Source organism: Panthera pardus, unplaced genomic scaffold (genome assembly GCF_024362965.1).
Source record: "Panthera pardus isolate Hobbes unplaced genomic scaffold, ASM2436296v1 HiC_scaffold_24, whole genome shotgun sequence".
Lineage (NCBI taxonomy): Eukaryota > Metazoa > Chordata > Mammalia > Carnivora > Felidae > Panthera > Panthera pardus.
The window spans coordinates 39566039-39583330 of record NW_026526810.1 but is presented as its reverse complement, the minus strand read 5'-3'; the positions used below and the strand labels follow the sequence as shown (position 1 = coordinate 39583330).

Sequence of the window (17292 nt, the reverse complement as noted above, 5' to 3'; positions counted from 1 at the left end):
GCTATTAGTTTGTGGGCACAAATTTCATGTTCAGAAATTGGTAAATGTGGAGTATAATGTTTACAAAATTGTTGAATATTAAAATTCACATTGGTGTAGAATATTTTGAAATTAACTCCCTATCATTTTCAAAGAATTTTGTGAGTGTATATACCCCTGTTCCATGTAACTCTATATGCAGTGCATTCTTAGACACACACATAGCAGTAAGAGACAGAACTAACACCAGCTGTTGCAGATTTATCAGTTAAATTGGGGTCTCACTGCATGCTTGAATTTTAGTGAACATGACCTGAGCTCTCCCAATTCTGAGTCTGTGTGATAGTGAAGTCTTTTGCAAAGTGACAGGGTAATTTGAAGCAGATAATATTTTCAGTAGCTGTTAACATGCTGCCATTGTAGATGTCCTTTAGTGACTTGTGTTTTTAAAGAAGCTGTCTCTCTTTAGACCTTTAAGAACTCTGGTGAGGGAGAGCAGGTCCAGGTGTATGTATGAAAAATGGGGAACTTTCATACCCCAGTGTAATGTTTCAAAGGAGGAAACCCTTGCCATTCAGTTTTATTGTCCCCTTTCCCTTAAAAGCCCTGGATGAGTAAGCATGCTGAGTCCTCGTCCTTGTCCTTGGTGTGACTGTTTATACAACATCATGGGATGTTGCCAGGGGAGGGAGTGTCCTGCCAGGATTCAGATCGAGGTCAGGGCTGTGCTGAGGGTGTGCAGGACTCCACGTGCCTCTCAGAGAGAGCAGCCCTATGAGGATGGGCAGAGGCCTGGGTTCTAGTGCTGGTTCCTTCGCAATGGTGGCCTGGCCAGGCGAGTCATCTCTGGGCCTTAGTTTTCTCTTCCAGCAAATGTAAATATTAGCCTGGAGTCACTGTTTTTCCAAATTTCTCTAGCTGTGGAACTCCTTATTCAACTGAATACATATGAGAAGTCCATCAGTAAAAGAGGAAAGGTGTAGTGGCTGTGATTTCAAGTAAGGCCAGGGCTGTGCCGGCTGCTGCAGCAGTATACCAGGCCCGAGCCTTCTCAGACACCACAGAAGGGTGGGGTATCATTTCTAGACCCACTGGACCACACAGCTCTTCTCTTTTCTTTTTTCCTGACCTCCTGAGACTGTGATTGTCTTCCCGTGCAGAGAAACAAGGCCAGTCAAGGGGTGAACATTCCTCTGTCACAGCAAGTCTGATGGCTGGGATGAAAAGAGCAAAAAGGCCCAATAAGAGGGAAGCAGACAGACAGAAGCATCCAGACAAACACGTAGACTTTAGCAAGATCCTAGATACTCAGAAATATAAAGACATGACACCACCACTAGTGCTAGAATCTATCAGAATCTACTGGTATGGCCCATGGCATACACCGGGTTTTGTGTACATTATTCTGTGTATTTCTGGAACCAGCCTCTGAAGTGGGTGGTGTTATCCCCCCTGTACTGTTCAGGACCCTGAAAGTCAGTGCAGTAAATAACTAGCACAGAGCCATGCAGCTAATACACGGTGGATTTGCGGTTCTCACTTGGGTCTGTGCCATGGCCATGTTGCCATGGGAATGTCAACTTGCACACTTTCTCCTATCAGGAAAAGTCTGTCTAGGATATTTATATTTTATCAGTCAAGGTTATCTAAGGTGTGTACTCTATGACTGAGTTCTAGCAAAAGAATTCCTGATTTTCTTCTCCAGATACTCTTTTCATTTTCCCTGGAGTTGTTGGGCCTAAGGAGCTGTTGTCTGCTTAGAAGCTAGAAGACAATATCTGTAAGAAGTTACCTCCTATCAGGATACTATTATTAGAACTACAGTCTCTTGGGGATTTCTGCTTGGCTAGAGGATTTTCTTTTCCTTCTCTCGTTAAGCATTCAAAACTATTGGTCTGTGTCCAAGCATGACATGATGATTTTATATAAAATGGTCTCTTCAGTCTGAGATTCACAGAAATGACAAGTACCTTAATAAGCCAGAGATTTCCATTTCCTTGAGGAGACTGGTCTGTCCCTCCCCTCCCTGCTTCTCTCCCAGGCTGTGGGAAGGCTCTCCGGCTCAGCTATATTGTTGGTTCTTGTTCCAAGGAGACAAAACGGTGTCACAAGTGAGTAATGATTAGGGACTAGTAATTTTCTAGGATGGGCACACAGGTCAGACAGGCCCCAGCACTCTGCCTGCAAGATGGGTGGGATGCCCCTGGCTCATTGCTCAGCAGTCCCTGCATCAGCTGCTGCCCTCTGGCTGGAAGGAGAGGTTCAAAGCAAGAAGGTTTGGAAATAACTCAGCTTCTAGTTGGCATGTCATTTACTTCATGTAATGGTCCATCTAAGTCATTTGGGCTGACTGGACATGTGACCACTGCCCGTCCTGGTCTCTGGGGCTGGGTTACCACCATTGGTTTGGATTTATGTTAAGCTGTGTGTCTGCTGTTACTTCTTCCCTGAGACCCTTTCTTCACCAAAGGATTTTCTTCCTTGGTGAAGATCAGTGTTTCAGATGACCAGGTTCTCCAAATCTTCTGTCACAGACCCAATTCCAAACATTCTGTCTTCCTTCAAACGTATTTATTGAGCATCTCTTTATGCCGAGTATTGGGGATACTACAGTGAACACGGCAGATTCAGTCTCTGCATTGTGGAGCTCATGTCATGTAAGATCAAATATTCTGATTTCCGGTTTGGGAAATATGGTTGCCTATTACCTCTCTGACCCTTGTTCTCCAGCAGCGATAAAGCCCTTGCAGCAGGAATTTAGGTGGGGAGTAACTTTTCTGTAGTTTCTCTGTCTTTCTAAGGCACTTTCTACAGGCATGAGCATGTAAGTAAGTTGTCAGCTCTGAGTACATCCCAGGGAACAGTTTAACTGAGAGAGAGATTCTCTATCGAAACAGATAGATTATGCCTGCTGTTAATTATGCTGCATTTCACGTAGGGGTTATGGGATGCATTTCAGTTGGCTGTTACCTTTTCCCTTCTTTGTCACGGACTTTGTTTTCATTTCATATATTTGTTAGGGCTTTGGTTTTCTTTTTTTTTTTTTTTTTTTTTTTTTTATTTATTTTTTTGGGACAGAGAGAGACAGAGCATGAACGGGGGAGGGGCAGAGAGAGAGGGAGACACAGAATCGGAAACAGGCTCCAGGCTCCGAGCCATCGGCCCAGAGCCTGACGCGGGGCTCGAACTCACGGACCGCGAGATCGTGACCTGGCTGAAGTCGGACGCTTAACCGACTGCGCCACCCAGGCGCCCCAGGGCTTTGGTTTTCAAGGCAATTTTGCCTACTACTGTTTCATACCCAGGAGGCTTTTATTAGGCCTAGGACATTTTTAAGAATTTGATATTTTAATATCAACCAAGCAGCATTATAAAGAAGTTAAAAAAATTTAATTACAGAGACTTTCAAACATCTCCAAAAGGAAACTGAATCATGTGATAAATCACTGACCCTTCACTCAGCCCTGAAGCCCTCGACCCATGCTCAGTCCTGCTCTGTCTGTACTCCTGTCTGCTTCCTTCACCCTGTATCCCAGATATCATAAATATTTAAGCATGTTTCTCTAAAAGATAAAGGCTATCTCTTAATATAATCGCAATGCTCTTATCATGCCTAAAAAAACTAATATTTATCTTATAGGGAGATATTTTAAAGGACCCGAGAGGAGAAAAATTCAGCCATGGTCACAGTGCCAAACATGCCAGCTCTTTTCATTTCTTTTTCTTTTCTTTTCTTTTCTTTTCTTTTCTTTTCTTTCCTTTCCTTTCCTTTCCTTTCCTTTCCTTTCCTTTCCTTTTGTTTCTTCTCTTCTCTTCTCTTTTTTTCTCTTCCCTTCTCTTCTCTTTTTCCTGTGTTCTCCAATTTTTCACCAAGAGCTTATTTACATTTCATCACAATGATAGCAGTCTCGGGCTCCTTTGCATCTCCTAGAGATTTTATGATGGGGGCAAACCGCAGCTCCCTGTCCCTCCCTCTAAGAAGATCAGAGGGTGTTCCCTTCAGCTGGACTGTATTTATGTATACTGGGAAATTCCCCAGAACCTCTTCCAACTTCTAAAACTCCCTCTTTATTCAGCAAACACTTATTGAGAAACTCATCGAGTGTCTGTCACTGTGAGATGTCAGGGATTATGATGGAAAAGAAGACAAAGAAGGCCCAGTGGATTGGGGAGCAGGCCTTACATAGATGACGATACTAATAATCACTCCACTGTGGTTGTGGTGAGGGTGTAGAGGCCTAACCAGTCTGAAGAGGCCTTGAAGGAGAGACATTTCAGCCCACCAGTGGGCACCGCGTGCAGAGGGAATAGCCCGCATAATGCCCTGTGGTGAGAAGGAGAGGTTTGCTGATAAAGGAACAGAAAGGAGGCAGTGAGGGCAGAGGGGAAGACGGATCCCAGGAGGCTGGACGAGGGCCTCCCCATCCTGAGCCTGCCTCTTCCCAGTAGCCCTACCGGACTGGGGGCCATGGTCTTGGCTTCCCTGCCCCTGAGGTTTGGGCTGCCGCATGGAGACATGACTTTCAATTTCACTCTTGACTCTTAGCTATTTTGAAGGCTTTGTGGTCAAGGGAAGAGCTTAGATTTGGGAAGATGTACTCAGGCACTTGGATGTTGCACTTTGGAAGAACTAATGTTTACATGGTAGGGTTATTGTGAGGATTAAAGAAAATACTGTATAATAAAGCAGACAACAAATATTGATCCCCTGTGCTTTCTTGGCAAACATCTCTTCCCTGTCCCCGTCACAGTACAGTTTCTGCTTACACTGCCTCAGGAACCCTCTCCTCGGGGAATGGCCCATCCTCATGGCCCTTCTCTGGGCTCTTATTTAGTCCCTGACTTTGTAATATTCTTTTAGGTTTAGTTTTTTGAAAGTTGAAATGAAAGCTGTCCATTCAAAAATAATCCCCCCCCCCTCTTTTTTTGGCTAAGAGGCATAAAGGAAAAAATGAAATCCTGTTTTAACTGAAGACACTGGTATTAAAAGTCTGGGTTCCATCCTTTCCAATGTTTTATACACACAAACATTTAAAAGAAAAAAAAAACAAGAATAGGGAAATGACTGGTTCTCACTTAACAGATCTTCGCTATCTGTTCACGTGGGTAACCGTTAGGTCCATGAATTTCATAGACCTTGTTGTGTTGTCCGTGACATTTTGTGTGTTTTCTTCCCTAGGCGGTGGTTCTCGTGTCCCGGCAGGGCAGGGAGGCAGAGTGGTCTGCGTGCGGCCACCTGAGCCTTTTCCTGAAAGCCGGTCCATATGGGAAAGGGTTTGCTCTGCAGAAATGCATTTCTGCTTCTGTCAGCCTCAGCTTGTTTTTCAGGAAGTGGGTGGGGTCTGACTGAAAGAGTTTGCTTTTGTTTCCTGGTACATAGAGAGTTTCATTAGAGCTTTTCCTCTTCCTAATTTTATGTCTGGGAAACCAGAGGCCTGGACTCGCAGCTCATCATTCCACCAAGAGCCATCTGACAACGTCTTCATCTAAATTTATGTACACATTTCAGGAGTTACATTAGTGCCTGTGGGGCCCAAACATGAAGTGGAATCATTTTCTGGAAGTAAATGCAGAGCATCATAATTCCTTATGTCTTACCAAGTATGTATGGAAGGGTGGAAGCAATGGGTGTTTTGTTTTTTAGTTGTTTTTTTTTTAAAAAAGCTCCCATCAAAGAGAAACAATACAAAAGGGTATAAAGAGAGAATTGAAAGTCACCCCGATACCCAGTATCCCCGCCCACCCCAGTGTCCCCTCCTTAGAGGTCATTACTGTTAATAATTTGCCATGTATCTTTCTAGACTTTTCTTTGACAAAGTTTAAAGAAATGGACTTACAAGATTTTCATTCTGCCACAGATGAATGATTTTAAAATGCAAATGACAGTTTTGCCTGCCAAAAAATATGGTGTGAGTTGCATGGAAGGAATTTTTGCAAAAGTGGCTTAAAAATCAGTGGGAGGGCAGAGTCGCTCTTATGGAATTCAGGCTTCTGCATGGTGATTGCCAAAGTACCAGGGTTAGCCCAAGGGGATATAGGACGTAGGCCGGTTTGTCTGTGAAGTCTCAGTCCCTGGGTTTTTCTCGCCCTTCTATGCTGTGGAGGCTGACTCCATCCCCCTGCATCTAACAGAGCCTGCAGTATGGGGAAGTATACTTTGTGTCACACAGAATTGGTCTTGAATCTAGATCTGTGACTATCAGCAAGTTATTTAACCTCTCTGAGCTTTGTTTTTCTTAGCTGTAAAGTGGAGAGGACAATTGCTACGTCATAGGGTGGTTGTCTTCACAACTTAGGTGTACTAAGGGGCACACCCAACCTATAGTAGAGGCTGAACAGATCTTAAGTTCCCTTTCTCCCACTTCTTGAGCCTTCATAGTCTACATGGGTGTTGGGACTTGGCCATGTTACGCCTTCCCGAGGGTATTTGCATTTCAACCCTGAGCAAAGCTTCAGGTGAAGGAAGTAAGGCACAGGAAGATGGTTTTGGAGTGAAGTCATGCTGCCTCTGCCTGGTTTTTCAGAAATATTTCATGAATGGTCACAGCAGGTTGTGTACTCACCCCCACCTCCTTTTCTCAGAGCGGGCTCCAGAGTCAGTCCTGACCTCAGGGGATAATGTGGCTGCCAGGGGGCAGCCCACATTCTTCTCCCACTATCTCAGCCTCCTGTATTGCAAGTGATGTGTTTTGTGATGAGGTTGAGGGCACACGGAGGAACTGAGATCAGGGGAAAAGCAGCATTACCAGCTTACTAGGAATGTGAGAATGCAGGCACTTGATGTTGTCATGATGGACAACACAGGTCTGTCTGGCACCTTTGTAAGAATTAGAAAGGTGCCCTGCTCCGGGGCAAGGTGCCCACTCTTGGGTGGGTGGTTAGGGTTTCTGTAGAAATTTGAGAAAGGTACCCTTCCTCTACAGTAAAAGGCTGGCTCCACCCATGCTGGGTGCCAGTGGGAGAACAGCTAGCAGGCAGGGTTTCCCCTGTTTCTCCTTGCCACTGGGCTCCTCTGTGCCAGCACAGCCCACATAGCCATATATGGTGCACCCATTATCACAGCTGTTTCCACGAGGCCTAAATGATCATTACCCTTTTCTCCTTTCCACCTTCTTAGCGTCCTGACTTAAGCAATGGAGAACCGACCAGGAAACTTCCCCAGGGTGTTGTCTACGGTGTCGTGCGGAGATCAGATCCCAACGAACAGAAAGAAATGGTGGTGTATGGGTGGTCCACCAATCAGCTGAAAGAAGAGATGAACTACATCAAAGACGTGAGTCATTTAAGGACTTTTGTTTGTTTATCCTCTTTTTGTAGCATGTGAGAAGGTGGAGTCAGAAGCATCGATGTGAACGTATTAAGACATTTTGGAAGAATTCCTAGCGTCACCGTTTTGGGTGGAAATATTTCTACATATCTTTATGGTAATGTTAAAAATACGGATGTAATTCTGCACTGAGGTACCGAGTGAACTTCTGGATGTTACTAAGCAGGGGTACTCAGGAGACCAAATGACTCCCTTCCATGAATGATACAGAGGCTTTTAAGCGATTTTGCTTATTACATTGGATATTCTACTCTTAATATATAAGTTTGGAAAACTATAAATTCGGTTGCTTTTCACCATAAGTAACGGAAAAGCCGACAAAGGAAATTTGTGTCATGTGGGGCTAAGTCCAGGGGTGGGTGGGCTCCAGGCAGGGCGCGTCCAGTCTCCAGTCCTACTTCTCTGAGTTTCTCTTGGTTCTTTCCTCCTTCATCCTCAGGCTCATGACATCATCTGAGCATGTGATGGCGTCTGGAGGAAGAGAAGAGGCTGCTTATCTCTGGTTTCTTTTTAGAGGCCCTCTTTTAGGCTTCTCCTCATGTCTCATTGGCCAGGACTGGGTCACATGCCCATTCCCAAATCTATCGCTGGATGGATCCCCTGCCTAGGAGAATGAGATTGATGATGATGGCTGGTTCAGACCAATTAATTATGTTCAAACAGATGCTGAGAAGTCAACCACACTAGACACAGTCCGTCCTAGGCCAATCATTGCCATTTCTTTGTGTTTAATATTCCATTTCTTCTTAATTACACACTCTTTGAAGAAAGAATGGAAATACAAAAATGTATGAATCCATACATTTTTTATTATGAATCCATAATTCTGACATTTAACCAGAACAGTTGTTAAGTAGCATTTCCTTCTAAATTTTTTATTTCTTTTTGTCTTCTCTCCATTCATCCATCCATCCATCTATCCATCCCTCCATCCATCCATCCATCCATCTATCCATCTATCTCCATTCCTTTTTGGTTATTTTGGCTTCTCAGTGCCCTTGTTTTCCAAATCAGTGTGATTAAATAGAGAGCACATGAGTTACTTTGATGCTCATGGGCCCTGAACACCAACCTGTAGCCTAGAAAGTGCTCTTGAGAAACAGAGCCAGGTGGGGCAGTGGCCTACCCCAGAGGTACCACGTCTGTTTTTGGCCCAGCCAAGGTTTTGTTCTCTCTGGGCTTCAGTTTTCTCCTGTGTAGATTGCAGAGTTTGGGAAGGGGCCACCAAAGTCAAAACTGCCAGCTTTGTGGGGCACCTGGGTGGCCCAGTCAGTTAAGCATCTGACTTCGGCTCAGCTCATGATCTCGCAGTTTGAGTTCAAGCCCCGCGTTGGGCTTTGTGCTGACAGCTCAGAGCCTGGAGCCTGCTTCAGATTCTGTGTTTTCCTCTCTCTCTGACTCTCCCCCACTCGTGCTCTCTTTCTTTCTCTCAAAAATAAATAAATATTAAAAAATTCTTTTAAAACCTGCACACCCCATTTTATTTGGTGCATTTGCAGACAAGATACAAAGTCATGTTGTCAACTTTTTATGGATTTTTTAAAAGAACATCTCTGATCAAATATTAAAAATAACTGTTGGACACCTTCTTTCATGTCTTGAAAGATATGGGTATTTGTATAATTAAAAGGAATAAAACATAATCTTGTCTTGATTAAAAGTAGTATAATAAATGCTTAATAGAGAAAATAAAAGCGAAACGAGCTATAGACATACACAAATGCATAGGACATGTGTTATCTCAAATCCCTAGTCATCCTACCCCCGAATACAATTTGTAATCATTCAGAATATATCATTCCTGATTTTCATATGTAAGAGCAACTTGAACATTCCTAGTCTCCAGTATTTTTCTCACAGAAATACTTAGTCCCTCCTTACTTAAAGTCCTCAGATAACATGGCAGTGCTTCAGACGTAAGCCTTTTAAACAAGGCTGAGACTTGCCATTTGCCCAAGACAAAAACAGCAGGTGGAGGCTGGTTGTGAACCAGGGATGACATGTGCCTAGGTCACAGGAGTGGTTCTGACCTGAATTGCCAGCCTCCATTAAAAAATTAATTTCCAGGTTCCACCTTCTATAGTTGGCTTCAGATCAATCTCGCGCTGGCTCATCCCTAAGCATGTTTATGGGGTTGTTTGTTCTTTCTTGCCATGAGTGACTCTGGCCCAGTTAGCTTCCTGCAGTATTTGCCACCCAGCTCCCCCAGTCCCCACTGGTGAGCAGTACCAGAGCCAACTCAGGGCCACAGTGAAAGCCATTCTGTCTACCCAGCGTGAAGAGTTGTGCTTTTGGTCTCATTTTTCTAAAATGTTTGTAGAGGACAGGAAGAAAGTAGACTCTTACCAGAATTCATCTAGTGAAGGCTTGGCCTCTTGCCTTGCACCCCCCTCTCCTGCACCCCCTACTGAAATATTTACCAATATGCAGTCACCCTGAATAAACATGCAGTCTGATTTAAAGCCATGTGCTAGCTGTGCAAATGCAGCTTCAAGGTGAAGTCTCCCCATGCTGTCCCCAGCACACTGGTTATTCCAACCAACTGTTGCCTTTGAGCCCTTCTGGCATTGGAAGTTCTGGAGCCTCCCTATAGAGAGCTCCCTTGAGACCTCTTTTCCTTTTTTTTTTTTTAATTAAAAAAAATTGTTTTAAATTTATTTTAGAGAGAGAGTGAGAGCAGAGGAGAGAGGCGGAGAGGGAGAGAGGGAAAGAGAGAGAGAATCTTAAGCAGGCTCCACACTCATCACAGAGCCTGATGCAGGGCTCAATGGCAGGATCATGACCTGAGCTGAAACCAAAAGGTGGACACTTCACCAACTGAGCCGCACAGATGCCTTGGGGCTTCTTTTCTGTTGGAGGATTCCTGAGTTCTCCATCAGAGGGGTAGCAGAAGAAGGGAGGAGACAGGGACAAGGTTTTTTGCTTTTATTTACAAAATTTGTAAGGCTCTCCTTAACACTCCAGAAGTGCTACTATAGAAAAAACTTAAACAGTGATTATGTAAACAGATGTTAGGGGTCACCCTGACTTTTGTTCTATTTCATGCCTTATTGTGATTATCGAAGAACTGATGTTCAAATTTATGGGCTTTCTAGGCTCCTAATTCCCTGCTGTACATCCCAGGTATTTAATTGCTCTTTGTTGGTCAGAGTGGAGATAGAGAAAATTAGAAGTTGCTTTTTGCTTTTTGGATTTTTGATTCCTCTTAGCTGCCTGTTTATAGAGTCAACTTGTTAAAATTTTTGTACTTAGAAAAATAAACAATAGAAAGAAGGGTAAATCAAGAAAAAAAATAAAATAAAAAGAGGTAAATCTTACCTGAATGTGGTTTAATAGGTGATAGGTGAATTTCAACAAACCATTTTTTCTTCAGAGCTTATTATTTAGTAATTAATCTTTATTAATAATTATATACAATCATAGTACATATTTATTATCATTGTTATTATTTGGACAATACCACTGGCTCTTAACTAGATGTGAGGATGACTTTTCTCCCTTAATCTCCCTAATGTCATACTTAAAATTGTGTGTGTGTGTTTTTTGTGTGTGTGGGCCCGTCTTCCCATTAGGGTTTCTTAAAACCCTTAAATTAGGGTTTTGGCAGTCTTATGTAAAAGTGTTATAACTTGATCTTTAACCAGCATCTTTGTGGGCTGCAGGTGAGAGCCACTTTGGAAAAAGTAAGGAAGCGAATGTATGGAGACTACGACGAAATGAGACAGAAGATTCGACAGCTCACCCAGGAACTGTCAGTAAGTCAATGTCCCAGTGACTTGGAAATATGGAAGGATGATAGGTCTTAGAACTCCCTCCCAGTGGCTGGTACCTGAACATATCTGAGTTTATGATGTTCTTTGTGAATGGCATCCTATTTTAAGTGAACTGAGATTTTATCACAGAATTAAGCTTATTATTTTGAGGAATATTTTTTGTGGCAAGAATAATCTTTGCCTTCAAAGCATTCCCTGTAGAGTCAGGAACAAGACAAGGAAGCCAGCTATCATTGTTACTATTTAACATTGTACCTAAGAACTAGCCAATAGAACTAAACAAGAGAAATAAATTTAGTGGTATAAAAACTGGGAGGGTAGATGTAAGGCTGTCACTGTTTACAAAATATATGATCATATACCCAGAAAGCTCAAGTGAACCAACGAAAAAAACACTACTATAAAAAATAATTTTGTAAGGTAGCAGGATAAAAAAATTAATAGATACAAACAAATGGACTTCATCATACAAAAAACAACCAGTTAGAAGTAATAAGAGCAACAGAAAACCACCAGATACCTAGGAGTAAACTCTAACAAGAGGAAAGACATACCATGTGCTAAGACGGGAAACACCAACATCATAAGATGTCAGTATTGTTCAGGTTAATATACAAATGTAATGTAACCCAATAAAAATACGAACAGATTTTTATTTTATGTTGTGCTTTTACAGCTGGACTAGGTGATTCCAAAGTATACAGAAAATAAATATGAACAGTTGAAATTCTGGGGGGAAAAATACAGCGAGGGAGACTAGCTCTATTAATATTACAAGAAACTGAGAGACCGTCAGAGATTAGAAGAGTATCACATTGGCACATAAATAAATAAGCATCCATGAAAAAGCCCAGAAATTTACCCCAGTATATTATAGACGCAGCATCTCAAATAAAGGGAGGAAAATGGACCAGTCAGCATATGCTGTTGGGACAGACTTACATCTAGATAAATTCCAAAGAGGTCAAAGATTTAAATATTGAAGGTAAAATTTAAAAGTGCCAGAAGAAAATATATTTGAATTCTCTTATAGTCTAAGGGTGAAAAAGGCTTTTTATTACTCTGACATGAAATCTCAGGACCATAAAAGAAACGTTTGGTAATTTCGACTATGCTGACATGAAAGACGTGTGCTGGCAGGGCCACCAGTCAAAATCCAAGGACAAACCTAGGAAAAGTGATTTGCCCTTCATCTCCTAGATAACAGGCTAAGTTTCTGAGTATTCAAAAAAGTGCCCAGGCATCAAGAAGAAAAGGCCACAAGCCATAAAAATAGGCAAAATATTTGTTACAAGTAACCTACAGCAAGATGAAGGTGAAGAGTTCTTCAGTGTCTGACAGGATGCTCAACCCCACTCCCAATAAGAGGGATGCAGACGCAAACCAGCCTGAGATGGAACTTTTACCTATGAGATCAGCACACCTGCAGGAACAGGACAAGACATCGTTAGCAGTGCTGTGGAGAAACAGTCAGATGGCTGGATAGGATGTCATTGTGTAGTACTCCCAGGGACAGCAAAATGGCCGTATCTGCCACATCCTATATCCTGTGACTCAGCAATTCCGTTAAGAACATACTCTATAAACTCTCACGTTGTGAAATGACCTATGTGTGAAAGTAGTTATCACAGCACTGTTTGTAACAGTAATGAGATTGGAAACCTAAACATCCATGAAGAAGGGGAAAGTAAAATAAATTGTGACCCTACAGTAGAATATGCAGAATTTAAAAAGAAGGTGGGGAGGAGGTGGGGGGGAGAGGAGAGAATAAAAAGAACAAGTAAGCTCTTCAAAAACAGATATGGAAAGATTTCAAAGATACAGAGTGGATGGTAAAAAAAAAAAAAGCAAGCTACAAGAAAATACCTACAGTGAGCCACCACTTATGTAAAACAGAAGGGGAAAATAAGTGTTTAGCTAGTTTTGCGGGTGCAAAAGTAGTTACTAGAAGGATGATCCAGAAACTTAATTTTTTTTAATGTTTATTTTTGAGAGAGAGCGAGTGAGCACGAGAGCGAGAGGGGCAGAGAGAGAGGGAGACACAGAATCCTAAGTAAGCTCCAGGCTTTGAGCTGTCAGCACAGAGCCCAGTGCGGGGCTCAAACTCACAGGGTGTCAGCCAAAGTTGGATGTTCAACTGACTGAGCCACCCAGGGACCTCTGATTCCTTTTTATTTTTTAATGTTTATTTTTGAGAGGGGGGCGGACAGAGAGAATCCAAAGTAGGCTGTGTGCTGACAGCCGAGAGCCCGATGAGGGGGCTCGAACTCCTGAACTACGAGATCATGACCTGAGCTGAAGTTAGATGCTTAACCAACTGAACCCCCTGGTGCCTCTCAATAATTGTGATTCCTGATTAAAGATCAGAGTGGGCAAGGTGGTGCCTGAGTAGATGGGATGGGAGTGATAGATGTATTTGAATGTGTACCTTTTATACTTTGTAAGTGTTTGAACTGTGTGGATGTATTACAGATTTAAGAAAAAATAACATTCCTGTGGTTTAAACAAACTAATGCCTGTGAGAAAAACAATTTTTTTATATTTGCAATTCACGGTGTTGAAGAACAAAAGCCCATGCATATATGACCTACTTTCCATAAAAATTAGTTTCTGCAGGAAGGAAGCATAGGTACATCAGTCGTGCATTAGGGTTTAGCATATGGCTGCGAGGGCTTGGCTGCGAGATGGTCTGCTTAGGTAAGACCCGCTGCCTTGACGATAGGCGTGGGGCTGTGTAAACATACCCACCTAGCCCATTCTCACTGGCTTGTGGGAGGACATTTGGGAAATTCTCACATACTTGTGGAAATTTCACTCTGCCATCCACTGACACACGTCAACATCTGTAATTAAAGCCAGGGGATGGGATTTGCAATAGATGCACAAATAGTCTCTGCCCCTGGCTTTCCATGACCGTCTCCGGCACACCCTCATTTTCTCTCGTGAGAATGGTCGTGGGAACGCGTCTCTCTGCCTATAGTCTCCTCCTCCTCCAGGCCACACCATATTCCACAGCCGGAATAAGATTCCTAAATTCCTGCTGTGTGAACACGCCCGTGAACAGGAACGTGCCACACGCTCCTGGTCCTGGTCTGCCGTGTCAACTCTGCCTCCCACTCTTGGAGCGCACCTCCTCTTCTGTCATTTCTGCCTGCTTGTGGCTCCCACACACCGCACAGGGCTCTACCCTTGAGCCTGCCCGGAACCCTCACCCCCTAGTTCTGCCTCCCTGCTTCTGTATGTCCAGCCCTCCTTTAAGGTCTATCTTGGGACTGGTGGGGTGGAACTGTCTCTGATGAAACAGTCTCAAACATGTTCAACACACACGCCCAACAAAGGTAACACAGCAACAGCCACGAAACAACTCTTAGGACTGCGTGAGCCCCGAGTGTGTTCTTTCTGTGGTGAGGAGAAAGAGCAAGATGGCCCAAGAAGGTATTGGACCTGGGTTCTCGTTCGAGCTGTGCCACTGCTCAGCTGTTGGGGAGCAAATCCCTTAACTCTGATTCTGTTTCCTCTGTATAAAAGGGGATGTTCCGGCTGCTGCACGATGTTGTGAGGACTAAGTGAGGCCCCGCGGGTGAACGTGTAAATACTATACAAAGGAAAGGCGTTCTTGTCTGTCTTCTCTTCGGGTCATGCAGATGTTGATACTGTATTTTTAAGCTGTACTTGACACATCACTGAAATGGATGTGGCTCCTGTCAGGAGAAGGTTCCGGCCTAACCTAAGATTGTTGCTGGTATATATGGTTTTGTGTAACCACTTGACATCCTGTCCAGGTTTCACAGGCTCAGCAGGAGTATCTGGAGAATCACATCCAGACACAGTCGTCGGCCCTGGACAGCTTCAATGCCATGAACTCAGCCTTAGCATCGGACTCCATCGGCCTGCAGGTACCCATCAGCTCACTGTTAGACCGGTGCCCTCTGTGACAGGGTGAGCACGCTGAACCACACGTGGGCCCTGTGCCTTTGTAGAAGAGTAAGCCACGGGATGTCCTCAGTTCATTATTCAGTTCCTTCAAGCATGGCCACAGTAAAGACCCTGCTAGGAAGCCGGAGAAAGAAGTTAAAGAAGGTGCTTCCAAGCTGAGACTCTAAACCTTTGGGCTGCATTTGTCTTTGCCATCATTAAAATGGGGGTTCAGATTCTGAGTTGCACACAGAGGTGTCACTTTCTCCAGGAGGTGCCCCGGTGGTCATAAGTGTCAGTGCCTTAAATAGCACAGCAGCTCCTGCTCTTTGCAGCCCCAGTGTTACAGGATATTCCACCCAAGCATGGAGAAGGCAGACTTAATCAAAGACAGTCTGTATTTATTCATGGCAAGTAACTCTCAAAGGCTGTTAAGCACTTTTTCCTAATTTAGAAATTCATTCATTCTTTCTTTCTTTCTTTCTTGCTTTCTTGCTTTCTTGCTTTCTTTCTTGCTTTCTTTCTTGCTTTCTTTCTTGCTTTCTTGCTTTCTTTCTTAAGTTTATTTATTGGGAGAGGGAGCAAGCAGGGGAGGGGCAGAGAGAGAGGGAGAGAGAATCCCAAGCAGGCTCCACACTGTCAGTGCAGAGCCTAATGCAGGGCTTGAACTCACGAACTGTGAGATCATGACCTGAGCTGAAATCGAGTCAGAAGCTTAACTGACTGAAGCAGCCAGGTGCCCCAGAAATTATTTTCCAGTAAAAGAAATCATGTGCGTTCCAAAGAACATCTTATAGCACCAGACAGGGAAGAGAAAGACTGTGCTTTTAACTCACTTCCAGAGGATTGCTCTCGTGGTTAATCTGATTTGCTAGGAGTTAACCTCTCCAGTGTTACCCATTGTTACCCTTCCAACTGAGTCCTCTATGTCCTATGCAAATTAACTTGAAACTGTTCAGAACAAAGTGTTACGTTCACCAGAAACAGCTTCCCTTGGCTTTAGCTTCCAAATATGTAAACAATAGTTTCTGCCTCTCCTCCAAGTTTATGTGGCTTTTATCTTTTTCCCTCCTCTTAAAGGTTCCACAGCTATTTCCTATCCTTTCCGGTTCTATATAAATAACTTATCAGATAAGCACGCACATTTTCATGTTGGGATTATCCACTTCCCTATGAACCGAATATTCCCTAACAACAAGTGTTACGGCAGTAGTACCAACCGCGAAGCGAGGCCACTGTCTGGCAGTGGGCCTGGGTGGGCGTTGTGTTTGGATTGGTCTGGGAGAACATTTTCTTCTTTCTTTCTTTCTTCTTCTTTTTTTTTTTTTTTTTTTTTTTTTTAAGTTTTTATTTATTTTGAGACAGCACAATGGGGAAGGCGCAGAAAGAAAGGGAGAGAGAGAATCCCAAGCAGGCTCTAAGGAACCCAGAGCCTGATGTGGGGCTCGATCTTACGAAGTGTGAGAACCAAGAGTCAAACGCTTAACCGACCGAGCCACCCAGGCTCCCCTGGGAGGCCATTTCTGGTTGGGTCTCTGAGCCTCACCCTTTTCCTGTTCCTTCTTAGTGCATGCCAGTTTTCCCCCACCTCAGGCCAACCCCTACTCTGGCTCTAGTTTATTCAGAAGCCTTTGTTTTTCCCTTTCTCCGGCCATCAACTGGTCTTAGAAAGGCTCCCTTTCCTTCTCTCTTGGACATCTTCTCATTCCTGGCCATCCAGGAAGTGCTGTACCTCATCTGAGATCAGACCTGGTCTGCATTGATACTCCTTTTCTGGTGTTTCGTCCCTGCCATACTTCTGCTCTGCCATTCTCACTGGTACCCCAGGCATTTACTTCAGAGGTCGGCTGTCAGCTGTCATCTATAACCCAGGGACCCTGACTGGTTCCTAGTTGTGATCCAGTGTCTTGGCCCAGGGCAAACAGCAGAGCTTTATAATGAAAAGACTAAAAATTATTGTTAAAAGTTAGAAGCAGAAGCGGAAAGAGAAAATGGAGAAAAGAAAGGCATCATCTCACAGACAGGAGATCTGAAGATAGTTGTCATCTTATTTCTGCAAGACCCTGACCTCTTCCATTGCCAGTCTTTCTGTTTTCATTTTTATTGACAGAGAGACCAGACTGTTGGTTTGATTTCATAGGATGTTGGAAGTGGAAGGAACTGTTGAGATGATCTCCAGTCCCTTTGTTTTATGGATAAATAAACCGAGGCCAGCAGAGAAATGACTTGAACAGGGTGTCTGCCTCGTGGCAGAACCATGACTTAGAGCCTTGGCCTTTTGGTCCAGATGTAGGTTCG

At 43.6% G+C, this 17292-nt stretch overlaps 1 protein-coding gene across 2 annotated transcripts in view; it reads left to right on the top strand.

Moving 5' to 3' along the window:
* The window catches only part of MYZAP (myocardial zonula adherens protein), an 89124-nt gene that overhangs the window by 16107 nt on the left and 55725 nt on the right, over window positions 1-17292 (top strand). For both annotated transcript variants that reach the window (XM_019441978.2, XM_019441980.2), the window contains exons 3-5: window positions 7097-7252; window positions 10969-11061; window positions 14862-14975. In XM_019441978.2, coding sequence (XP_019297523.1) covers window positions 7097-7252; window positions 10969-11061; window positions 14862-14975 — 363 coding nt within the window. The remainder of the gene's footprint in view (window positions 1-7096; window positions 7253-10968; window positions 11062-14861; window positions 14976-17292) is intronic.